The sequence below is a fragment of the Brachyistius frenatus genome, unplaced genomic scaffold, assembly GCF_029030835.1.
Source record: "Brachyistius frenatus isolate BFR_SWC_R1_liver_20210118 unplaced genomic scaffold, ASM2903083v1 Contig_8, whole genome shotgun sequence".
Taxonomy (NCBI): Eukaryota; Metazoa; Chordata; class Actinopteri; family Embiotocidae; genus Brachyistius; species Brachyistius frenatus.
In genome coordinates this window covers 3,761,443-3,788,001 of record NW_027210607.1, presented here as the reverse complement: position 1 = coordinate 3,788,001, position 26,559 = coordinate 3,761,443, and the positions used below count along the sequence as shown (strand labels likewise).

General features: G+C 40.9%; 1 protein-coding gene across 1 annotated transcript; it reads left to right on the top strand.

Moving 5' to 3' along the window:
* The first annotated feature begins 1,562 nt into the window (after positions 1-1,562).
* Positions 1,563-24,635, top strand: vwc2 (von Willebrand factor C domain containing 2). The gene is made up of 4 exons (XM_069689932.1): positions 1,563-1,846; positions 9,573-10,308; positions 11,846-11,975; positions 23,799-24,635. The coding sequence occupies exons 2-4, from the start codon at positions 9,652-9,654 to the stop codon at positions 23,948-23,950; spliced, it is 939 nt and encodes a 312-aa protein (XP_069546033.1). The 5' UTR covers positions 1,563-1,846; positions 9,573-9,651; the 3' UTR covers positions 23,951-24,635.
* Positions 24,636-26,559: the final 1,924 nt, after the last annotated feature.

Sequence of the window (26,559 nt, the reverse complement as noted above, 5' to 3'; positions counted from 1 at the left end):
TTTTGGAGCTCGGGAGACCTTACAGTGTGTTTTTCCGTGTACTTCATTTCTATAATATTCTCATAGTATCTTTATGCTTGTTTCTTTGAAACCAGTGAAGTTACAAACAGTTAGTAGGTTGTAGGTTGTTCATGCACGGCTGGACACTGAGGACACTGAGGTCAAATTTACATTATAACAGTGGTAGATGACCTAATAATAGCAAAAACACTGTATAAAATACAATATCGGCTAGTTCACTTCAACAAAAGTCAAATTATCTCACAAAGTAATGCTGAATTTACCTCAAGTGCAAATATAAAAGTTCCCACTATGCAGGGAAACTGGTGAGACATTACCTGTTGTACATGACCAAGATAAACCTCAGTCTATTGTTTTATAGACCTTTTTCACGGCGGACATTTTGACTTGTCATTGTAAATAATACACAGGTGTGTTAAAGATGGCTCAGTTCCATTAAAGTGTCCAAGGTCGTTATGGCAGTGAACCAAAATGAATAAAAACAGGACCTCCTGGGAAAGCAGCCACCATTCATACACCTGTGCTGTCCCTACATGGCAAGTCAAAATGTCTGCTGTGAAAAAGGTCTGTATTGGTTGGTTTATTGTATAAAATGGTATCATCATCGTATGTGTTCAGACACACTAACATTGGCCATGACATTTCCACCAACCACAACTGTACTTTGTGTGATGTTGCTTCACATTACAGCCTCCATGAGGAGCAATGTGCTGTGAACTTGTTGGCACAGCGGTGTTCGCTTTTAGCTGAGAATTTATCTGCCTTTATCTTTTACTGGAAAGTATCGGCTGTCAGATAAATGTAAAATAAGAAGGAGGATAATTTCTTCTTAAATAGATTGGAGTGGAAGTATTAAGAAGCAGAACACCAAATTAATAAAGTACATCAAAATTGTAGGCTACTTCCAGTGTTGGCTGGTGCACAGCTACATGTACAGTAGACTATCTCACCACCAGGCCGTAGCTTACATTTTACAACACAAGCTGAATTTAGATTTATTAAATTTAACTGTGCAAAAAGGAGTGATAGTAGGCTAAATAAATGGATTTACAGCAGCATCTATAATCAGTTATTTGTGCGTGCATGTTTTGTTTTTTTGCAAACAACAAACAGTTTTGAGAGTCAAAAATAACTTCAATATTTATGAAAGATTTAAGAGTAAGGGAGCTGTTGGGGGACTGTAGCAGGATTCCTGATGCACACTAAAAATATCTACATTTTAAATTCTTTCTCAGTATAATGTGCTTTTTTCATTCAGCACTAAATTAACTCGTTTTTTTAACTAATTAATTAGTGACCCAACAGTGTCACGGAAACGATTCTCTAATTTGAGATGATTAGGTAAAGTCGTTAATCGCTGCAGTGTGAACCTTGTGAGCCGACCTGTGAAACATCCATTGGACTCACTAATTGACTGCCTGTTGTCATATTTCACTGCTCCATCTAGTGGCCGCTCGGCTGCACATGACGTCGGAGCGCCTCTGCCTCTTCCCTCTCGCGCTCATTAAATTATTTATTTATTTTGTCACCGTGAGAGATAAAGTGCCAGTGTGGAGCAGCGACATCGGTGGCTCTTTTACAACAACGGAGCATCGCCGGAGACGGAGCGCTTTCACTCAGCGCGGCGTTCAAAGTTGAGCGCGACACGCCGATGACCTGCGGGCATCCTCCGGGGAAACTGTGCATTTGACTGGCTTAACGAGCGTCAGTTTCCATCTCTTCACCGCACATCATTTGTTGCTGTCTTCGCTCCGCTGTCCAACAGTCCGAAGGCTGTGCTTCAACCGGCGCACTGACGGATACGCACAGACTCCGAGGATCACAGGTGAATTATTTCAATGTTGCTGCGAGGGGATGCGGCCCTTTTAAATATGCATGTCATTTCTTCAATGCTCAGGTTTCACAATAACTTAGTTCAGTGAGGAAGGACTGTCCGGTGCTTTCTGTTCTGACTGCTGTTTGTGTGCGTGCAATAATGATTTCACTAACTCAGTGTTACAGTAAAGCCACCGTGCCTGCCTCAACATTAAACTGCATCTATCACCAAATGTTTTTAATTTTTTTTTTAATTTTTTTTTTTTAAATTGAAATAGGACTGAGGATTTTTCTAAGAAGCATCAGAGGCTGCACAAAGACTCTGCCTGCTTACACACTTCAGGATGCAACATCCAGTCAACACAGCAGAGCAGGCTGCTGCTGAAATCGAATAAATTCAATGTCCAGCAAAGTAGGAGGTTGAATGATGATACGGTCGCTCGAATCTATGTCTTCTTGTAAAATTGCAGCTGCTTTTTTTTTTTTCCCCATGAATGCTGTTATTACAGTTATGGTCACTGAAGGGGAATTTGTGCACATTTTTATTAAAATGTCACTCCCGCTCTGGGTGTCATCGCTACAGATGAAGACTTGCCCATCTCTGTCACCTCATCATCTCTCCTTGTTCTTTTTTGAGTGATCCTGAAAATAAAATGCTGATTTCTCCTCTTCTTGCTTTTTACATTTTCGCCTCAGATTTTTCCTGGCAGGCTTTGTGCACGAAGAAAATACTCACCTTATTCCGCTGCACATAATCTTAAGATTATATGACAGTTTTGCAAGGGCCATTGGTTTTGCATTGCATGTTCAGGCAAACTTTCTTCTGATTTGGGTCACTCGTAAGATTTAAAGTCAGAGGATAAAATTCAATTAGACAGCCCTGCAGCAATCTTTACTCACTGGCAGATGGCTTAATACACTTGGATCCTGCCTTAGTGGCCTTTATTGCTCTAATTGGATTTCATCTTTTCACACTGTTTATCTGTATAAAAATGAGTTATAAAACGTGGCATTATTAATTCAATACTTCCTCAGCCCTGTCAGATCCAAGCCCACTAGCCACCACTGTCTAAACATTTCACGTCTCATCTCCCGTGATCCGCTTTGTCATAAATTGAAGTAGACCTCAAAGAAAATTGTTGCGTTCCCCATGTGGCATCGATGGCATGTTGGGTCGTTGGAACAGTGTAAGTAGGAGAATGTGTAATGTGCAATAAATGAAGTGCACACAGTGGCGAAGGCCTGTGTGTATGTCTGAGTTAATTCTGGCCCCGAGCAGATGGTTTTCCTCTCAATGACATCCACTTTGATTTTACAGAGGGACAGTCGAAGGAGTTTTATTCTCCAAGACAATGTGAATGTGATGTTTTTGCAGGCTGATTGTCAGACATGCTTGCAATACAGAAATCCAAACAAGGAGGAGGCTGTAAAACATGCTGCTGCATCACTTTCTCTTGGTCTTGGTCTCTTATCATTTGCTGTGAAAAAAAATTTCTCAGTCAAATTGCAATGTTTATTGTTTTAAATGCCACTCCTATTAATTAAGACTGAACAATAATTTGAAATTAACAAACAGGCAGAAAGATCTTAGCCTGGGTGTGGAAAATTCCTGGAGATGAGAGCGCTGCCTCTGTACATTTGGCCCTATTTATAGCCTTATTGTGTGGTGTGAGTGAAACAGCTATCAAACTCGTGGAGAAAACCTTCCTGAGTGACAGCAAAGAAAAAAGCAAGAGGGAGGTCAGCCTTTAGTCAAATGAAGCACCAGGTTTGTGTTATTGAAGCCTTGCCAATTCAATTTATTTGAATAGTAGTGTCTCATTAGTCAAGGTAGAGCTAAAATTGAACTCAGATCTCAGGTTGTGTCTGGACTTATTGGCCGTATTCACTCTGCTGTGTAATGAAAACGACAATAATTTATGAGTCATAAATCAATGCGATAGTGAGCATCATTGGAGCGTGAACTAGGAGCCAGGTTGAATCTCTGCCTGATTAATCGTTGTTGCTGCACCTCAGTGGTCAAACGGCTTGTGTTCAGTAGCCTGAGATGTAAACAGAACTTCGGCCTTTGACAAGGGGATTTATATCTACAGAGACGATAACCATTGAACGCCGTCCTGCTGCCAGACACCGAGGTTATAGTGTTCAGTTCATTCACTCCATAAAGCAGGAAGCCACAGCAGCATTTAAATGTCAGTGGAAAGTGAGAAAAACACCTGTCCTCAGAAGTAATAGCGGGGGGGCTGGCAGCATTTAAATTTGCAATGTTAATAGTGGACCAGCAGAACAAAATTCATTTTTTATTATTCTGAGATAATTATAATTTCCTGCAGCTGCATGGTCACAATTTGAAGGTAACATCTATGATAATTGAAGTTCACGGTGTGCAGAGCTTCCTAAAGCCAGAGCAGGTGATGTTTGAGGAGGAACCGTTTTTGATGTGTCGTAAAACACAGGTGATCTTCTGATGAGGGTTTGGCTGCCTTTGGAAGCTGATATGTTTTCCTCTATTGAATTCACTGGAATTGGATTTTTGGACTAGCATTCATCATTTGTAAATTTGACCTCGTTTATCCCCAGAAATATGAATCTCCATTGGAAATAAAAAATGCTGCTTTTGATGGCAGGGTAAAAATACATGCAGGGTTTACATAGTGTTTATTTAGTTGTAACGAGGGAGAGTGCAGTACATCAGGACAGCCCCGCCTAGCAATAATCGGATAGTCTTCATATTAAAACAGGTTGTTTTCTCCAAATTGTCTTTGCTTCCTCATTGTGTGGTTGTACAATATAAATAATTGTTATTTTTGCTCCTTTTAAATATTTTTATGACCTTATTAAAAAACAATTTATGGAAATATATTGAGGTGAAAACACTTCAATTTGCTATAAACTTAGTGTGAACATTTTAATGAAGGTGACAAAACACATAAATGACCATAAAGCATTGCTGATAAACCAAATAAGAACATATTAAATGATAACTGAATGTTTACGTGGGCAATCCAAACAGATATAATTACATTTTCTTTGCCAAAAGGCATATTAATATTAATGCATGTTTTACAATTATGAGATTCTGCAACCTGAACCAGAAGCAACACATTGTTTACTTTAGCAGGAGTCTGAAACTTGTCATCAGTTCAAGATCAGGCTTCTAATTATTAAAGTTTGAATTATGTTTTTCCAGCTTTTGGAGACCTAAAGACCTCAAATATAAGTTACTATATCGCACACATACTTTACAGATAAAAGCCCATCTGTAACTCTGCCACTACTTTATTATTGCTCACAGAGTGGTTGTTGTTTGGTTCTACGTGTTTTGATGTGATGTGATGTTGTATTTCATGGAAATCTGCTTCCTCTGCTGTTGAGTTTCCAGCAGAGATCCTCCTGCAGTTCGTCAGGTCTCAGGTTCGAACTGAAAACCTTCACATCCCCGGTCTGAGTGCCGGCTGGCTGCAAGCTGGCAGCCTCAGTGGTGGAGGAATTACAAAATGAAATGTTAATTTGAAGTCTTGTACAGCTCAATCATGAAACTTTAAAAACATGATCAGGGATGTTCTAGTAATTTGTATGTTTAAGACATATTGTACTCCAGGGGTGTACAGTTGGTTTACAATTCTCCCAGCTTCTGCGAGCAGCATTATTAATTAATCAAAAATCTATTTATGAAACACCATTGGATTTCAATTTAGCACAACAGCAAAGCCAAGCGGAGGTCTGGATATGATTGTAGTTATTATAATGCAGTGCAGTACAAAACGCATGCTGCTGTATTTTTTTTTTTATTTAAAAGAAACTAACTGATACTTTGAATTGTCCTTATTTGTTTTTTACTGAGCCTTTTTGGCCTGACTTCAATGCCATTTTATCACGTTGTGTCACTTGATAATTGCATAGACCTCTTGAGTATTTGGAACTATGCAGAATACAGTTAGCTGCCAAGCTGAAGTTGAAAACCACAAGTCCATTTAACTCCGTGTGGTTATAAAAATGTGGCTGTTCTTCGAGACAAAAATACACAACTAATTTTCCAGTATTATAATGTTTGTTTTCCAAAGATAATTATTGTGAGCTGACAAGTGTTAATTGGAGAGTTGTTTTTCCTGTTACAGAGCTGATTTTTTATTTTTTTTCTTGCACTGAAGTGGGTGTTGAAATGTGTCAAGTGTGAATGAACTCAGTGATGTTGGCTTATATAAACTCTAGTTTAGTGTTGATTGATGGCTGCAGCCAGTGGTTAGTATATAAGGCTTTACTGTGCATGGGTTCTTTCAGGTCACGCCTGACTGACTGCAGCTCCACTTTTACTATAAAAACAGAGTTACTACATCGTAAAAGACCGCAGAAAATGGTTGCAGTTTGCCACACATTGTGTTCATTGTGCTCAAATTAATACTTTTGCTCAAATTTAACATTACACAAGCTTCTCCACTATTCCAGAGACAATGTATTGTATTTTTATGACACTTCATAGTGTTTTTTTTCTTCCTGTCAGAAAGTCTTTGCAAGCATTGAAGATAGGGCAGTGAAGCAAAGAAACGGAATTCTTTGGCGAGCTGTAGGGCAAAGATAAATCCATGACCTTTCACCAAGTGGCTTATATGCAATACGATAAATATAAGAAAGTTTGCCATCGCTTGAACCCAAAAAGTGGTAAGCAAACCTCTCCACAAAAGCATCTGGAAAATGTTTCACAGTAGGCTCTACAGTAAAAAGGACACGCAGTCTGTGGGTTTCACTCCAGTCTGACAAATTCCATGACATTTGGCACGCATTATGCCGCGTGGTGGAGAATTAATTAGACAGACATTTAGGAAAGATGTGATCTGTATTATAGAGATGGCATTAGGATGTAAGGAATGTAGCAGACAAATTAATTTGCAGGGGTTGTCAAGATGTTGATGTGGTGGTAATAAACGTAAATCTTAAAGGTCCCTTAGTGTGTCAATTCAGACTTCTCCTTCTTTTTGATTATGAAAGCGAGTCTTTAGGTGCTGTATAAAAACTGTGAACGTGTCAAAACGAAACTGTGAAATGCAGACAGCCGGTATATAATAACTGTGACGTTTAGACTTCTGTAAGTTTGTGATGTCACAAACTCTCGTTCATGTCATATGTCCACCTTAGGCATGGCACACAGCCTGTTCTTGGTAGAGCTCCAGAGAGAAGCTGAACGAAAAAGTTGTAAAACTATATTGACATGGTTTTTGTACTTAAAACCACAAAAATATCTTCTTATGGATATCAAGACTGAAAATAAAACATAAAACACAAGTGTGAAATATGGGACTTTTAAAGGGTACAGCTCTATAATTTTCCTGTTGTCAACAAATCCAATGAAAACACCAAAACCAACAATGCATGCATCTGTCTTTAAGTACTTTTCCATTTTGCTACCCTATTTGTAACCATCAGAAGCGAAGCCACTGATTTCTTCTAAAGGCGTTCATCTTTAAAAACTGGTCACGAATGCAGTGGTTTCTATTTTACGAATTCTATGTATTTCCACCAGGCAGCAGGGCACAGAAGTTTGAACCAAAAGTTACACAAACGGACTTAAATAGAGAATTAGTTGTGGACTGTTTTCAGCCATTAAATAGCACACATTTGATTCTACAGTGAGTCACATCACCAGCGTATAGCCGTTAGCTGGTTGGCAACACCTTGACTTTGTTGTGTGGCGATTGACTAATGGAAGAGAGGCTTTAGTGTATATCTGTGCTTGTCTGGATAGGAACAGAATAGATATATGGGTCAGTACAACAGCTGACTGGCTGCGGTCCTCTCTGACCCAACACATAAATAAAGATCAACAAGTTATCTTACTTAGCACAAGGGCTAAATAATTTAGTTGTTTTTGCAGGTGCACTTTTTTATGTTGTAAAATGCACAACACCTACTTGTTATATGTGGTGACATGTACCAAGTCACACTAACATGTTCACTAAGGGGATATTTTAACATGAATTTGCTACACTGGTGAAGAGCTAAACAACCTACATTGACATAAACAGGCAAAGACGCACAGACACCAGCAGTGACTCACACACTGTACAAACCCTGTTACATTTGGAGTCGACTCAAAATAATTAGTTGTTGGTTTTTCACGAGATTTGTTGACAGTGAGACAAATATAGACATATTGGCAGCCTTGTGATGGTGTGGCTAGTTGGCTCCAGGTTGCCAAGCAGCCCGGAGGCCACCCAGAGCTCCGTCCTGGCCGAGAGCAGCAGCAGTATTAGTGTGACAGCTAGTAACAGCTGTTACGGCAGAGAGGTGAGACTGAGAAAAGCCAAATGAGGTCCTTTTACTAATGAGGCTTGGGCTCATCTCCCTCTCTCTCACTCTGTCTCACTCAGCTGCAGCGGCGTTATCGGTATGCACCTCGTTCTGCTTCCTCTCAGTTCCACAGCAGCTCCAATGATTCTGCCTCAAACATAGCAATTCAGCTAAAACACAACTCAAATACCACTAGTGTGCCAGCAGTCAATTTCAGCCTTTTTCCCTCAGAGTGGAACAGAATCCATGAATATCAAAATGCATAACTTGGAACATATGGATAGACTTTGGTACCCTTAAAGTCAAATAGAATTAATGAGGATTGCTGACCCACGATTATGAATATTACCACATGATTAATCGTATTCGCCTGCTGTTTACTTAATGCTTAGCTGCTCTTCACTTGCCGTTCAGGGATCCTAATCACTCTGTTGGAAATTAGCTGTGTTCACTGGATGTTGACAAATGAATCAATATGGTGAGCAACTCTTAAACAAGCGCAGGCATGACTTTACAGTAAATTGTCGAGTCAATCGATGCGGAGTAATGTCACCTCTTTTCAAAATAAGCCGTGAGTGTCAACACGCCTGCAGTCCGCTAAACAGAGCTCAGCGGTGACGCCGAGCATTCGGTGCGAGCGGAAATGAATGGAAGTAGGCCACCGAGAGCAGCAAAGCATCATAGCAGGCATCTGAATTTCAAGACGCCGCAGTAAATTAAGTTAAGCAGGAGGCAAAAACAAAAACATTTACTACAGCTTTTCAAAAATGTGCAACCTCTGCAACGCCAGCAGTCAATCCTGGGCTTTTACTTGACTTCAGCTGTCTGAAAACTGTAGATACAGACGTGCTTTAACTTCCAATTAAAACAAAATAACTGAGATATTTAGTTGATTTCTTTCAGAGAAAGTTTTAATGCACATACACCTCTTTGCAAAAGCTGGAGCAGATTTGTCTTTGTTTTGAAACTGATATGGCTACTTCTCTCAGTAAATTCATCTTTCCAGACTGGCATTATTTTCTATTTTCAAATCAATTTCTCCTTTTGTACAGTTGATTGTGATTCATTTAAAAAAAAAAGAAAAAAAAAAGCAGACATTGATCCCGATTCTTTGCTCTGTTGGAAGAGCAGGAGCTTAGGACTGTTACATGCAGGTTATTTTCCTTTTACCCCATCACTGCTGGGACCGATTGATGCAGGGAAGTGTTACAGTATGAAGCGGTATCGATCTCCCAACTGTGAATACTCCCTGTCCTGATGATCCACTTCACTGATACTGCAGGCCTGCCTCACACTCAGCGAGATGTTTGCCTGACATGATGAAGCAGTGCTCTGAAGTCACCTGAATTTCCTGCTCTGTTCTAGAGGCTAAATGAGACAAACCCCGCACCTGGGACAAAAAAGCGACAAAATACCGAGCACATAACCCCAGTTTAATTTTCTCTTTGCAGATGGACTGGCTCACACCTGAGATGTGAAGTGTGTTATGTGAGCCAAGGTGTTTTCCCACCTCACTGGTGGTGGGGAGAGATGCTGCACGCCGTTGCCATGACAGCAGAAGCCCTCTTTGTTCTTGGGTTCCTGATGAGCAGCACTCAGTGCAATCCTATAGCGACCTTACCAGGGAGCCGACAGCGTCTGGAAAGGGTGTTGACCCAAACCAGGGACGACAAACAACAGGACAAGCAGACCCCAGAGGAGCTGCTGGGATACGCCTCCCAGCAGCAGCAGCAGCCGGGGGAAATCAATGCTTTGGGCCCCAACAGGACTGCCGTGAACCGCACCAGGCCAAACCTCAACTCTCAGACACGAGGCTCTAAAGGTGGAAAGTCCCAGGAGCTGTGGAGTGAGCAGGACAGCCTGAACCAAATAGACGAGGGCCCCACCAGTGACGTCACCCTTTCCCTGGACGCCATCGACGAGTACGCGTACCCGGACTACAGGGGGAAAGGCTGCATGGATGAGAGCGGCTTTGTGTTTGCCATCGGTGAACAGTTCACCCCGGGCCCCTCGACGTGCCCTTGCCTCTGCACAGACGAGGGCCCTCTGTGCAGCAAGCCAGAATGTCCCAAGGTTCACCCTCGCTGCATTAAAGTGGACACTAGCCAATGCTGCCCGCAGTGCAAGGAGAAAAAGAACTACTGCGAGTTCCGGGGAAAGATCTATGTCTCGCTGGAAGAGTTTAAGGTGAGCCCATTAACTGTATTCACTCATTTTTGACATGCTCAAACTTGAAAGAAGTGCTGACAGAACACTCAATGGAGTTTATCACAGGCACTACACAGAAACTAGTTACTTTGCCTTGCAGCATGCAAGCGAGCAGGCAGGCAGATTTATAATGGCAAAGGTCAGCACTTGTCTTTTTCTCCTCACACAACACGGGAAAATTACCGGAGGCTCAATTTAGCAATGCAGCTTCAGCAGAGTGTTTCCATATTCAGTTTGTTGATACACATGATGGAGTTACAGTTATAGTAATGTTACAACTCTGCAGGTGCTCTGCAGCTGCATGTGGGTGTTTGGAAGAGAAGACGGAGAGATCTTTCATGTTTTATCTTCTGACACTTCTTTGAAAGTTTTCACCGACGATTGCGCCACAGTCTTGGTGTTATTTTTCTTATTAGGCGATACATTTACAAGCGCCTAAAGCTCCCCCTTATGTTGGCGAGTATCTCACCAGGTGGTTAAGGTTAATATGGGATTTCTTCCTGTAACTCAGTGTTGCCTCGAGCTCTTTGTTGAGCTTCTGCAGAGGGAAATCTACAGAAAGCTTGACTTCCACGAGCAGCATATGTCAGCCTTTGTGTCGTGTGGAGGGAGAGTAGGGTGGTGGTGTTGGTGTTGGTGGGGTGGGGGGCACATTGAAACTTAGCAACAGGCAGGATTTTATGCTTGATTGCTACATTCTAGGGCATTGTGCTAAGTGCTATGTCACTCAATTTTTCACAGTGGAGAGCCATGCGTAGGCGTGAGCCTCTGCAATCTACAGCAACGCCAGGAGAATTAACCTTTGCTCTCCTGTTAAGACTAAAGGTGTACGACTTTATACAAGTGTTTGCTAAATGAAACCTATGACTGGGAACGTGGGCGCTGGATGTAACTCTAACTCTTTACTACTATCACACTCCCGGCTGTTGTCCCACATGTTCTATTTTGAAGCGTACAGGAACGCTTGGATAACCAAGTCATTTCTAACTAGGTTCAAGTCGAAAATTGGAGGCATCTTTCTTTTGTTTTCCATTACTGTCGATTTCTCCAAAACCCCTGATTGGATAGTGAGATTCAATTCTGGACTCAGCCTTCTCTAAAATGAGGCGTTCGTTGGCAATGAAGTAGATAAATATGGGACTTCCCCATAGATGTAGCTTTGTGACAGTGAATGCACCACACACTCTTAAACAAGCCAGACAGGCAGGAGTATTCTGTGTGCGTGTGTGTGTGTGTGTGTGTGTGTGTGTGTGTGTGTGTGTGTGTGTGTGTGTGTGTGTGTGTGTGTGTGTGTGTGTGTGTGTGTGTGTGTGTGTGTGTGTGTGTGTGTGTTTTAGAGAGACAGATAGCCGCAGAAAGATAAAGCAAAACAGACACAGAGACAAACAAAGAGCCAGAGTCAAAGATAGCAGGAAAGTAATTAAAAGGCGACGACTCTTTGTTGTCCGTGTGTACATGTTTCTGTGCGTGAACTGTTTGTCAGGGTGTTAATTGCTGTTTCTTCTCTGCTATTCAGGTGTCCCAATGTGAGAAGTGCCGGTGTGAGCCAAGCGGGGAGGTGTTGTGCTCAGTGGCAGCGTGCCCGCAGACGGAGTGTGTGGACCCGGAGTACGAGCCGGATCAGTGCTGTCCCATCTGCAAGAGCGGTGAGTGGAGACGATATCTTTCAACCAGGCTGCGGTGAACGCTCCTCTTTCCCAGCACAGACTGTGTCCTGTGGAGCTGGGGGCTGCTGCGTGGCTCCACTAGAGCGGGCCAGTTGTCAGATATTTTTGCTCAAGGGCACCTCGACAGGAGCTCTGAGGCCAAGGTAGCACAACCCTCATTTCGCTGACGCACAGCATGCTGCATTGCAGTGTGTGCAGTGTCTTGCCACACCAGATCAGTTCTGCTTAAATGAAGTCACGCCAAAAAATAGGGTTAATGAGTTATGATCCGTGGCCGGTTCTTGTTTAAATCAGTTCCTCATGTGTCTTAATTTCAAATAATGACTCAGTCCGTTTAATGAAGGCTGCAGCGCATGTTCCTTATCCGCCGCTACTGTCTGCTATGAAGTATTTTGTGCTGTTGGGGGCTTCATTGAGATTATGATCCTATTGGTTTAAGAGCGTTGGCCTGTCTGAGAATAAGGAGTTCTGCAGCTCACACTCGATTATCTGAAGTTGTTTCGGATGATTCCAGACAGCACGTCCTAGATTATGTCCCCTTGTTTTCTTGCTGTGACTCTAATGCAACATGGCAATGTCAGCAACATTGCTTCCTTCAGCAAAAAGAATGATGACTTGCGATATGTATCTCTGACTTGGAATCTTAAAGTGGCGCAGGCTGTCTGCCATAAACAAGAGCAAACAATCTGCATGAAGAAGAGAAAAAACTAAGAACAAATATCCCCGCTTGGCGTAAAAATGCTTCGTCTGTATGAGCCACTTACGAGATGACAGAACTGATAATATCAATTCTGAGAAAAACTGCAGGCAAGATATTTTCATTTTCATGCTGTTTGCTGAAACTTTTACACATTAAATGATGAACACAAAAGAAATAGAAGAAATGCGAAAAAGCTTTATCCTCAAAAGAGACATACAAAAAAATATAACTGGATTAAATAAACTAAACCCCTTATTCAGCATTATGACTATCTACTCTATGACTTTCTTCTTAGTTCATTCTAATTACATCCAGAATATCACATTAGGATAATTCATTTTAACCTCATAAAACATGATATAATGTACATTAGCCTTTGCTTGTAATGAATGCTCATGACTTGTAATCAATCAGAGATTGTCGCACTCAAATTAAAAGCCTGTCTCACAACCTCCAGAGATAACGAGACCAAAAAAATTGGTAGTCACGCAGCATCACTCACTCTATTAATATTTGCCTGCTGTAATCTTGGGGAATACATGTTGGTCCTTTGTTCCCATTTCTTTTTTGCTGTTCACCCTTTTTTTAAAATTATATATGCACATATTGATCATGCTCAGAGTGCTTTATACAGAGTTTGGGCACTGCTCCATATTTCCCCCTGTGAAATGCCCCGTGGGTTTGCCGGGTGGTATTCATAGGCACATCAGTCGAGCAGACAGATGTAGATACAGTGCGGTCTGTGCAGAGACTTGTGGCAGACTGAGGAGAGAGCGTGCATCTGTATTCAAAAATCCCACTAAATCCATGGGCTCATTCACCCGATGAGGAGTTCCACTTTTTAAGATGGCATCAGTCCTTATTACCATAAGATTACCACACATTACCATGCAATAAACAGGGCTCACTATGTTAGAGACACAAAGTTGCCTCACCCCAGCTAACACTGCCACAATTTATGTTATAGAAATACTTGGATTACTGGAGTCCTTTGGGATTCCACAACACTGACTTTACTCATTAACATGGTGAGCACTACTGAGCCTGTAAAAACAGCTTGTTTGTTGTTGGCTTTGGAGTAGTTTCCTAAATTGATGACCCTAATCTCAGTTTGAGCTGGGAGATTTCATATGTCAACAGAAACTCTGCGCTACAAACTGGGAACAGTTTGAAATCAGCAGGCTTTACCAGGCTGGTATGTTTTAACAGAGTATGCGATGGGGAAGTAGCTGCTGGTTCCGGAGGTATTTTTTTCCTCCACTGTCAAGTCCATCTCAAAAATGTTCTTTTAATTATGTCCTCAATTGGAGCTGGAAGTGGGTACAGAAAAATGCCTCGTCATTTGGTTTCATGTTTCGATACCAAGGCTAAATCAAAACAAACATGTTTTAATTAAAATGTATAACTTCTGCTAGTTTTATGCAGAACTGAATCTCATCTCACAGTGAGCCACAGCATTTACTATCTGTAGCATCTCCTAGGTAGGGACATTATTCAGTTTCGACTTGAATAATTCTTAGGTTATTATACATCTTATTTCACTCTTTTCCAACTAATCTTGGTCGCACACCTGTCTGAGCAGGAACTGGAGGCCTCTCTGTGTGCAACTGGCTAGCTAGCATCTGTGATGCTCATCATGTGAAGCGTTTAGGGAACAAAAGTAAATTGCAGCTTCTAGTGAAGCTTGTATGAGAGATGCGTAGGGAACATCTGTTAGTAGCTACAGAAAACAGAAAAGTCACACTTTCCCCTTCTAAATTGCATGAAAACTAAAGATTTGTACCATAATGTAAAACATGTAATTTTCTTTTTCTCAAAATTTATTTGATAAGATACGTATTGAAAAAACAATAGTTAATATTCCTCCGTAGAGAAATACCAAAGCCTTCTGGGTAATTTAGCTATAGTATTGTTTCATCTTTGTTTTTGACAAATCATGTCAGTTTGGCATGAAGGATGTGTCTAAATACAGTTGTAGAGCATAATTTCTGAATTCTAAATTAATTAGTAAATAAATGTAAGTTCCAGATTGTGTTATCAGTTTTATCTACACCGTAATGTTTAGCTTTCATCCGCCATTAGCAAATCATTTTGCTGAATTTTAAGCTTGTTGACTAGATGGTTGCCCCCGAAATGCACTTTGGGAGTTGTAGTTCTCCCTCAAAGGTTTTAATGCACACGTTATAGCTTTGATTTTATAGCAAAGAAGCAGATATTCTCTCTTGACTTGTACTGATGATTTCAAGCATTAGCCCTGGTGCTCTAATTTGTTAACATGGTGTTCCTGCTATACACACAGGTAATGTGCTTTGGTGTGTCACTTAACATTGCCCATATACAAATTAACTGGCTCTTTTTTGGTGGAAAAAAGAGCCCTCAAAATAGCTCCTTCCCCTTTGCAACTCAATAAAAAACACCATTGAGTTGCATTATGGGTATCTGGGAGGCTTTGTTGCAATTCTGTGCAATTCTGTCTTTTCTGGGTCCACAAAATGTATCAAAGTGAAGTACGACATGACTACAATGCCCCCTTTAACCTGATTGTATTTTTTCCTTTTTACACACAGACCTGTATGACATTCAGCTAAAATTAGAAGCATGTTCCTACATCGCCATGCAGCCTCTGTCAGCTCCGTCTCACGCTCTTTTAGCGTAATCTACAGGAGCACTGTGGTATTTATGAAGATGCAGAAAGAGCCTTTGGCAGCATTTTTGCCTCATTTGTGGAGCAGTCAGGCTACAGTGGTTTTAAAGCTGCAGCAGGTGAGATTTAAGTGTATTTTTAGAATCTTGCCTATCATTTAGACCTACTGACTCATTTCTGTGCCTCCTGCTGGTGTTTTCACATTCTCATGATAGCTGTGAATATTCGAGCTCAAACTGTTAATGAGGCACAGTTTGTATCTTTGTATCGGTGTTGGACGGGGAGGATTTCTGGCTGTGATTTCATGATTACGGCAGGCGGGGTTGTCGCCGTGTAAATTGGAGGTACACCTTTGGCAATCACCAGACATGTTTATGAGAGTTTGACGCCAGTCACCTTTCACCTATTGGAGAAAATGGAGGTCTCTGTCAGGGAATAATCAAAGCCATGTGTCTTTGAAGACTTAATTGCCACATGATTGCATTTGCATTCGCTGCTCATTTCACACAGGGCTTGACACCATAAAGTAAACATAATAAACATGTTAAGAAGTTAACTACACAGGGGATACCTTATTAAATAATTGGAGAATATATTAATTGGATGTAAACAGAAGTAAATGAGACACAATTCGAAATGGCACCACTGATCTTCCTTCAGCTTCCTTCAGCTCCTATCAATATCAAAACAATTACACATCGGATTTCACTTTGTCTTTTATTCATGATGCTTCTTTGCCAGGTATTGCAGACACCACGATTTAAATGCTGAGGATCATTGATTGTCAAGTCCCATCTCACTGCCGTTGATCATGCAGCGCTCAATATGAGATAGCGCTGAAGTAGTAGCTCCGTGATGAAATACTGATGATGTAAAATAAGGTTATTGGAGGTCGTCGGAGAGTTCCCTCCTCTTGTTCTGTTGTTTGCCTTGTCTACAGCTGTTGCTTGGAGTGGAGGCAGATGTTAAGACCTCCCAGGATCTCCGCCGCATCCGAAGTGTCACATCAAAGCTAAGCTCATTAATGGGATATAATTAAATACTCATCCAGATGTGTAATACTGCCAAAAAGGAGAGGAAACTGTGTCATCGAGTTAAAGAGTGTGAACAGGAAAATAGAAAAAAAAGCACCAAAAAGGAGATAAAACGTAACAAACGAGGGGAAAGATTAAGATAAAAGCTCAGATTCATTCAACAAGTCATCCCTTCTGTATTTTACTCTCATTTCCCAGCAAATAGCCGGACTCCTCTTTCCCATTTTTCCTCACTATTGATATAAATCACATTGAAGTATTTCAATGTTTGATAAGTTCATCAATTATGCACAGGCATTATCGTGGCCTTTTCAGGCATGCAGAATCAATGCTTATGGCAGAGCACCCTGCCTCAGATGTGTTATTCAGCCTGTATGCAAGGAGACACTTGGGGAAGAGCCAGGGGAGGAAGATGAAAGTAAGAGGTATCGCTAACATCCACCCCAGACAGTTGTTCATGAATATCAAAGAACAGCTGTGAATGGAGGCAGGTTCTCATCATTTTTTTTCTCATTATCTTAAAGCAGTGGAACACATTGCAATTAAATGGTCGCATACCCTCTAAAGTTTGCGACTGTCTTTCACTCATGAAGTTTAATTAAACAATATCGATTCATGCAAAGAACACCCAGTCAATACAAGTCAAAGAGGAAAAAACACATTCACGACCGGAGGATTGTTTTTTTCCTTTCGTGCTGCCGATATATTTGTTGTGTTGTTTTCCTTCTTTTCGACATGTGGGTAAAGACATGGAAGTGCTTGTGGCCAAGTTTTTTCTCGTTGCATCTGCTTTTGAAGAATGGTTGGGGAAAAAAAGAAAATCAATGCAGGAGAAGTCTCTCTCTTGTCTGCACCTCGGCCGCGGCTCCCTCCCTCTTGTCCTTTGCTCTAGCAGAGTATCGCCTTGGCAACGCATGAGGAAACAAGTGGTGCTCTTCAAGACTCAGACATTAGGGTCAACACTAATCTGGGGGGGATGTGATAAACAGTCTGAACCGGAGCCAAAATCACTTCAAATAGAGCAGCACGAGACATGGTAGCCTGGTTGCCAAGAGGGATAGAGACTCATTTAAATTAAGAGGCATGATTCATAAAGGGCGTTTTAAGATGTGGCAGGTTTTTTCTTTTTGATGGAAAACATCAAAAACACTTTAGTCAAAGGGAAAGTGTTTATTTGGATGTGGTTTGTCCATTTAAAGCATCCCGCATCTCACCCTGACAGTGCAGATAAGGAATAGTGCAGCAAACAGAGCTAATCTCAGTCAATGAACGCACAAATGAAACTCCTTTATTGCTTGCTTGTCGCCAAACCTCATACCCCTTAATGACTGTAGCTACACCTGTCAAGCAGCTCAAACTGTGCACACACACTGCTACTAGGAATTGAATTTCCCTAAAAATCCCAGAAATGTTTCATTTAATATTCAATGTCACACCAAAGTTGGCAAAAGCCGGCTCCATGTTTTTACCTGATGTCCACAGATTGTGTCGGGTGAAATGAAAACTGTTGCCGGCAGATTTCATCAGATTGAACGAGCCAGAATAAGTACTGAAATCGTCTTTCCGGCTGATTCAATTTAAAATAAAAAGCATGTGGAAGTGTCTTCAATATGCACGATGGTTACATGAATGATATAATGCTAAAAAAAAAAAGCATAAAGTTGGCCCCGGTGTTGTAGTTTTAAATCAGAATGTCAGAAAATATCATTTGTTCCAAGATGTTTCTTTGTTGTTGCAAGAGAAAGGAATGTGAGGATGAGGAATACCTGATATAACTCTATCTAACACAAATCTGACTGCAGTTTCCAGAGTGGAGAAAAGGACAGAACTGCTGATATTAGTCTAATTTCCCACGATGGCTCCCACGCTGTGGCTGCTCCAGATAACTTCCGAATGTAGCTCGCAACCCCGCATAACAAAGCTACTGACATCCCCCTCACATTTGAAAGTAACTCAGATTACTATTGGAGGTCATCAGTGACTGTGTTACTGTTACAAGCTTACAGTTCATATTTGAGCCATACACTGTAAAAGTGAATGTAGGCAACATCTTGTCCATTTTCTTGTCTTTAACAAGAGATTCTTGCTAAAAGGTTGCTATGAAGTCACAGGCAATTATCGCAAATGACAGGGAGCAAAGTCGTTTGAGGAAGAAATCAACTTTCCCTGCCTTCTTCCTTGGTAACTTTTGAGAATAAAGCAATCAAATGAAATAAGTGATGGGTAGAAATAATAGCCCATTTATTTTTAATCAAACATGTAGTTGTAGAATATTTCAATGAAGACAAAGAGGGATACATGGGACAGGCTATGACTCAAAACTAAGCGCTTCACAAGGTGGAAAGGCAGTATATAACTATTACAGTTAGCATTTCTTCTGGTTACTTTGCACTGCACTGGTCACACATAAAGATGGTCATTGTTCACAGTTTTTACATGGGCAGAAATCTAAAGCTTGATAGGTACACTGTACTAAGCTGTGATTGGACAGTTGCTGTTTTGGGGGTTCATTTTGCCAAAGGTTAATTACAGTACAATTATTGCTTCCTTTTAAAATATTGAGTTTCTTCAGCATAAAAGACATAATAAAGTCTAGTAATAAATTCAGTTTGTGGTGTCTGTTGCTATATGCTACATAATGCCTGTAAGTCATGAAGTAATTAGGAACATTAATTGAAGTGTGCACTGATTTAATCTTGTACATAAACTGGAAGGGGAAAGTAGGGCACTGTGCATCACCTGGTAAATTCAATAAGGTTTTTTTTTTCACCTTTTTGTTGAGTCCTTTCACAACACCACCTTTTCTTATCTTAAGGCCAGGTTCCTTTCCATTACCAGACTTTGGAGTTATGGTGATTACAATAGAGAAAGGTTACAATAATGAAAATAATAGTTAGTCACATTATGTCTTAGCAATTACAGCACTGCTGGGTCACTGAATGTGTTTTGTCTGTTTGTTCTGTGTTATTTTCTTATTTGTCGTCCCGAATAAAAGTCAATATTAATGCAAGTTAAGAATAGATTTTTTTTTTATTAAAAAAAAAAGCACAAAAAGTTATTTTAGGTTTGATGTCAGAGCTTTAAATATACTCTTAAACGAAGGTGTTCCAGTGAAGTCAGTCACCTGGACACTGCGGTGATGGCTGCCGAGGGTTGGTGGCTCCGTCCCCGTGAGGGACATTGGTTATGACAGTCGCGCTACTTGTGCTCAGCTGTGTAGTTCAACCATAAAGATTATTAGTGGGCGCAGTAGCTAGAGACAACATATGCAAGCAAACATTCACATAAGGTGGCACTTCCATAAAATGTTACTGCTTTGATAGGAGGCGGTTTATATTTAAGTCGCAACCTATCTCACGCAGCATCTCAGAAAGAATTTATTCATAATGTTGTTAAATCATAGTCTCTCCCCGCAAATTTCTCCCACTTCCTGTTTTTAAGAAGCAAGGTCATTTTTATTCTGCATTTATAATGCAAGTGTACTCAAGAAATGCATTAAGAAAAGTGATTTCTGATATTCTTCCCTTCCCATTACCCCATAATACGGCTCTGCAGGTTTTTAACATTTCAGAATTAAGGGGTGTGATGACAGGGATGTGTCCTCGTTTCCCTGTCTATTATCTGGTGCTGCTACAGAGCCAAAAGCCACAGGTGCTAATGGCTATCCCTTTCACACGCCACCCATGCCAACTTCTAACATGCTGTAGTGACAGTTTGAGTCCAACTGTTCATGCACATGCACAGTCCATTTGTCTCTGCCTCTTCGGGTGTCGTTGAAAAGCTCTTGTGAAGCCTGACGTGCCTATAAAAATATTTTTCTGCCACAGAGAGGCAGGAAGACAGAGTGATGGAGAGACGGGGATATATTATATTAATGAGGCAATGACAAAAAGCTGGGTATAATATGAATGGCAGAATAATCGGGTGACAGCAGTGAGTAAGCACAATGGCGCCGAATGCATGTATTAATTAACACAAATGAGTGTCATGCTACTGAGTGACAGGCTGTGGTTTCATCCCAGCTCCAGAAGGAAGTGCTTTTGATTCATGTTGTGAATATATAATGAGCATTTTTCGCGTCTAGCATATCTTTGACGTGCGCGTCTTTTATTTGAGATTCTGTGTTTTAAATGCTGCTAATGATGATGAATCAGTAGCGACAGTAGCCTGGGCCACAGGATGAGTTGTTATTCAGATAGGGTGTGTGCGTGTTCATCTGAAGACTTATAAATGTGTTCGGGCTGACATTTTGACAGGCCTCGGCAAACTGTTCACATTGATTGATGTGCCAGCACGCTCCTTCTGGGCGCTGCCGTCCAATGAAATGCGGCGGCTGCAGCTGAAAGCCTCCCCATTTATCAGCATCTTAATTATACAACAGAGTGGCTCAAGACCTTGTTAGTCTAAGGAAAATGGCCATTGTTATGCTGTACCTGATGTTGTGGAAGCAATTCCCGCAGTGTTTATAGTTTGCCGTGCGGGTTGAGAGATAATGGATGATTTATGAGCACTTTTATTCCAGCCACTGGCCGAGGACAGAGGCACATTCACCAGACAAAAACTCAGGACCAAAGACGTTAATGCTGACGGTGTAAAGCTTTTGGTATTGTAGTCTTGGCAACTCAATTTCTTTGTACACACAATGTTAGCAGATAGAAGACGCACCAAAATAAGCTTTATTTCTTTTTTTTTTCTTTGCCCATCTCTTCGCCACTTACAAGGCTCAGTTCTAAACAACTACTACCTAACATTAAAATTTCCATTTGTAGGAGCCAATTTCCTGCTAAATAGTAAAATAAACAGTCCCTTAGGGTGCACTTCAAAACTATATTAAAGCACCGCAAAACAGTGCTTAATATGTTTTTATGCACGATTCACACACTGTGCACTCCAACCTTGAAATTACGTAAGGAGAGAAGTTGCCTTCAGCAATGCTTTACTTGTCGTGCAGCTGGTCTAAGGAGTATGATACAAAAATTCAAAACCTTGCATGTGCACACCAGTCTGAATCAGAAATAAGCATGTGTTAAATGTTTTGAATCCCAAAATAGGTCAGTGGAAGAGATAATTGTGTGATTTGGGTCCTTGAAAATTCAATGTAATCACTGTAATCCCAGGAAGCATCTCTTTCCTGATGGCAGCGTGGACTTTCAGCATGAAAATGCTCCTCTGCATAACGGAGTGGTCACTCAGTGGTCTGTAGAGCATGCTGATGGCCAATGGAAAATCTATTTTACACAGATACAAAGCCAATTGATGATTCACGGCAGATTGGGAGGCAGGTGTAAGAAACAATAAGAAATTCCACCTTTACAAGGGGAACCAGAGTGAAACCTCAAATTCTTAACGTTAAATGTGATCAGCATTGGTTCATTGCAAAGTAATTCACAACAGAAATGGCCGATGACACCAGCAAGCGTGTACAAAATGTTGATGCCTGTGTATCCATTATTTTTTCTGTGCTACTTATATTCCCAAAACCAGAACACTATTTTGAGAAACAAATCAGTGGAAGCCCAGATGTGTGAGCCCATTTTCCACTGAGAAATGAAATGAAGGGCAGCACATTCAGTTTCTTGTGTTCATTCTCTTCTTTGACTGACTATATTCAAGTTCACTTGGATGCCATGGAACTATCTTAAAGGAACAAGATAAGACAACTAACTGTGCTGAACTCCATATGGAAATTTGGTCAATGCAACAGATATGGCATCTAAAAGTTGCAGTAAAACAATAACTGAAGTCCTGTCCTACTTTTAAACTAGCATCTGTCCCATTGGCCTGCGTTCCACAATGCAGTAGTTTTGCATAGAGGCTTTTCTGGGTAATTCTGCTCATGTTCTCTTATATCTAATCCTGTGTATGCTCATATAGCCAATGAATATGTATGCACTGATATAATTTGAGCACTTTATAGTGTTGACCATTGTGTGTAACATTACCAGAACCTTGTGCCATACAACCCGATATACAGCGTGTAATAGTTCACAGAACTATACTGTGTCAGTGTCATGCTTTGTCTCGCCTCAGGGTGCAACGTACGGTGCTTTAGGTTTGCTTTCTCGAACGATGGTCTCCCAGGGGAAAGTCCGGTGTTTGCTGAATTCAACCACTTCCAGACTCCTCCATATGTGGACTTTATTACACATTATGTTTATGCGTGTAATACAAGGATCATACAAGCGTATACTTTTCACACCAAGGAGAGGCGAAACGCAGCACTGACACGGTATCCTCATGGAGTGACAGGTGTGTTTTACACACTTCTGTGTGACACTGGGCTGTATAAAATACATTTGAAGTACTCAGCTTTTATTAACTTTATTTTTTTATTATTTAGAAAAAAAAAAAAAATTCCCCTCGGGGATTAATAAAGTAACTACCTAACCTAACCTAACAAGAGTAGTAGAGAATAGCACTAGTAACATAGATCAGCTTTTTGGAAAAAAAAACTGTAAAAGGAGCAGCAGCCAACCAAGGCTACAACTCTGTCCTGAATGGAACTTTATGTTATGTTAAATCGTCAAGGACAAATGACCACAGTTGTTAAGCATGCACATCTGGCACCCTTAAAATACGCAGGACGAACGAAGGCACTCATAGTGGTGGATGCAGCTAACTAGCATATGGCCTAATGGGTAAGTCTTTAGGCCAGGGGTCTTCAACGTTTTTCAGGCCAAGGACCCCCAAACTGATAGAGAGATGGAGCAGGGACCCCCTACTATATATATTGTATAAAATTGAGTTTTATATTAAAATAGAGGAGTGCAGGAGGCTTGTAGGGACAGGTCCAGGCTAGTCTCGCGCTGTGAATGAACCGGTGCCCAGCTTGAGAGCTCCTTAAATAAAAACTGTCTAATCAACCAAACATTTCACGGACCCCTTGCAGTTCCTCTGCGGACCCCCGAGGGGTCGCGGACCCCTGTTGAAGACCTCTGCTCTAGGCTAACTAGCTTACGTATATATGGTAATTCTAGACTGAACAAGTCACACAGTAAGGGAACTTAGTTTGTTATGACTTAACACGGTGGAACGGTGGCCTTGGTAGGTCTGGGAGCAGAAATCACAGATGACTGCAACCTTAGAAACACAATGACTTTGTTCTTTAAAGTGACTGCAGCAGCAACATAGGAAGGATTCTGCTCTCTGTTATGTGCACAGATAAAACATGAAATGACCCTACATCACATTTTTGTTCATCTAGTTTGACCAGAGCACACTTCCCACAGCATATTAAATCACAGGCGCAAAGCATAGTATTGTTATGAGTGAGAGTCTTATCTCAATAGTTTGACATGGTGCCGACAACACAGAAAAAAGGTATTAAATATACATAAAGTCAATTTGAAATTTCATTTTGAAGCCTATTACAAGTCCCGTTTTCAGTTTTGCACTAGTTTACGTTTTTCTCGTATCACCTACAGGACCAAATTGCTACGCGGACACAGCGGTGATACCTGCCGGCCGAGAGGTGAAGATTGATGAGTGTACAATCTGCTACTGCACATACGAGGAGGGCACGTGGCAGATTGAGCGTCAGGCCACCTGCAGCAAGAACGAGTGCCAGCGGAGCTAGAGACTGGCACAGTGAAGGGGGACATTGGCACGCAACACCAGCCCCAATCCACATGTCAACTCTCGGCCTTTCACCCAGTCTACCGGACATCAGGGTCGGACAGCAGCCCTCGAAGCATTTCAGCATTTATACTGTAGTCTCTCCTGTATTACTGAAAAAAAATGCTTTTATGAAAGTTTATAATCCACACACAGAATATCTATTTATCTATGTATTAAATTATTTATGAATATATACAAATATAGGGGTCATTAATGCTGAACTAGTGAAAAAATATTTTTTATAGCGTCTGTATTTTAATAAGCAATGTATTGGACCAGAGGTCAATAAAACAACAGAATGTATAGAACACACACAGCTGTCTTTGGAGGTGAAAACCTCAACGTCTCGACATGTGGTGTCATTCGACGAATCACACCCGTTCCTCTACCACCAAAGTGCAGACTAGACTATGTGCGATCCATTGATGGGTAAAGATTTGCTGTGTAGGTTGATCAGGTGCAAGGTTTAAAATGTTGATGGGAAAGCAGATGGAAATTCAAGAGGACTTGACTGTTTCCTGATTTCTTTTCTCTTTTATTTTGGATGTTCAAATGTGCTTTGATTTAAAAGTGCTTTTTTGTATTTCTCTTGGTACCGTGTGTTCATGTTTCAAATAAATGCCAACCTGTGCTCTATAAACGCTGTGGGTCTTCATATTGATGTTGTTTTGCATTTACAGACTTACAATTTAATAACAGTGTTCACTATTTCTCCTGAATCATCAAACTATCCTTAGATGGAATGATCGACCTAGATTTATTCATTAAATTAATTTTTTGGCATTTTTGATATCACAGGTAACCTTTGAATGTGACAAACTTAAACAAATCCAAACTTTAGATATAAACATCTCTCGCTTTCAAAATTCTTGGGTGACATCCGTTTGTGTGAAAGCCACAGGTAAATATTTAATAAGTTGTCAAGAAGATATTATGTTACTTAGTGATGCTGTGGTTTCATTTCCAGGAGCCACAGGCATCACAATATAAACAAGAGATGGTGGAAGTGAGACTACTGAATCTCCATAGTTGCCTCTGGACATTCAACTCCATTAATAAAGGCCAGAGTGGACAATACAGTATTATTGATTCTAATCTGCTTCTAAAGTTTAGAAACTAAAAGGTCATCTGACTCTCTGCATATCTTTTCTTATCTTCATTTTCAGTTTGCGGATGATAGGTACTGAATGTTGTGCTACGGGGCCCATCGGCCAGAAAACCAAAATGACGATTAATAATTTAAGTCCAGGTCATGAACACTCATCAGTGGGCCGCGATTAACAGATGCAGATGTTGTGTTTCTGATTTTTCCTGTTTTCTTTTGCATTAGCAGCGCAACCCACTCTGTGTCACCCTTCACGATGTGCAGGTCACGCCGCAAAACTCTTTGATCAAGAGGTTGCCAGACAACGATGCTGCATCTCCAGCAGTGAGACGTGCCTGTCAGACAGCCGGCAGGATCTGGGGTAAATAAGCCTAAATGCATGTACATGCTACGTGACAGGCTTCTCTCAGAGCCACAGGGGAGCCGTGACTCTGATCTATTACGGTTTCCTCGCTGGCCTTAACTCCAATGTTCCTATGACTGTAAGGCTCCTCTCAATCTAAACTCATCGATTCAAGGAAAGCAGGACCTCCGCTTGTGCATACAATTAGTAAATAATTGTGGGATTTTTCTTTCCTACCAACTAATCCTCACACACATCCTCCATTAAGAGGAATTGCTGCCGTGTCCTCTCTATATTCTTTCATTTCAAAAGATAATACTCATTTCCCAAGCAGCTTACCTGCTGAGTATCAGCCTATGAAGTAATGACTCTGACCAGCCAGGGGCCTATCTGTCACTGCTATCTGCTCTGCCCTGGTCATTAACATTCACAATTGAATTGAGATCAGTTCATATTTCAGCACTTATTCAAGATCGGTTCTGTGTGTGATTGTGCAGAAGGAGGCGGTGCCTTAATGTAAAATCTACTCATCAGAAATGAGGCTGCGTCTTTTACTTTGTAATAAAATTCCCAGAGAAGAACGCATCTAAACTCCTTCAAAGACAGGCTATTAATTGGACACATCTGTTGAAGAAGCCCATAAGAGATTAGTCTCGTCTCCCCAATGCTGTAAAACTATGTAATTAGGCTTCTGCCCTGTTCTGGACAATGCACACTGCTTCACTGAGATGAAATAGGTTCACATTACAGGAGGTGATGAAATTCATTATTCATTTATTGCAATCAGCCAGCTCTGTCCTTTGAAATTAAAGCATCTTACGTTTTGAGAAACCAAAACTCTGGTCACCAAAAAGAAGTTGGGAGCAGTGTGCAGTTTCACGACAGGACTTAGTAAAGCACAGAAGTAAGGCAGAAAATCGAATGTCCTTCAAAGATATTGACTTTCAGTGCTGTAACCTAAATGATAAAAGACACAAGCACTGAGTTGCAACATATTCTACATGTTGCTGGTACATCATTTTAAGTGTTTGTGTTTTAAGTGTAGTACTAGTATCTTTATAATTAAGTTCCTATCATTGTTGAATCTTTGTGAAATTCCATTAATCCTTAAACACATACA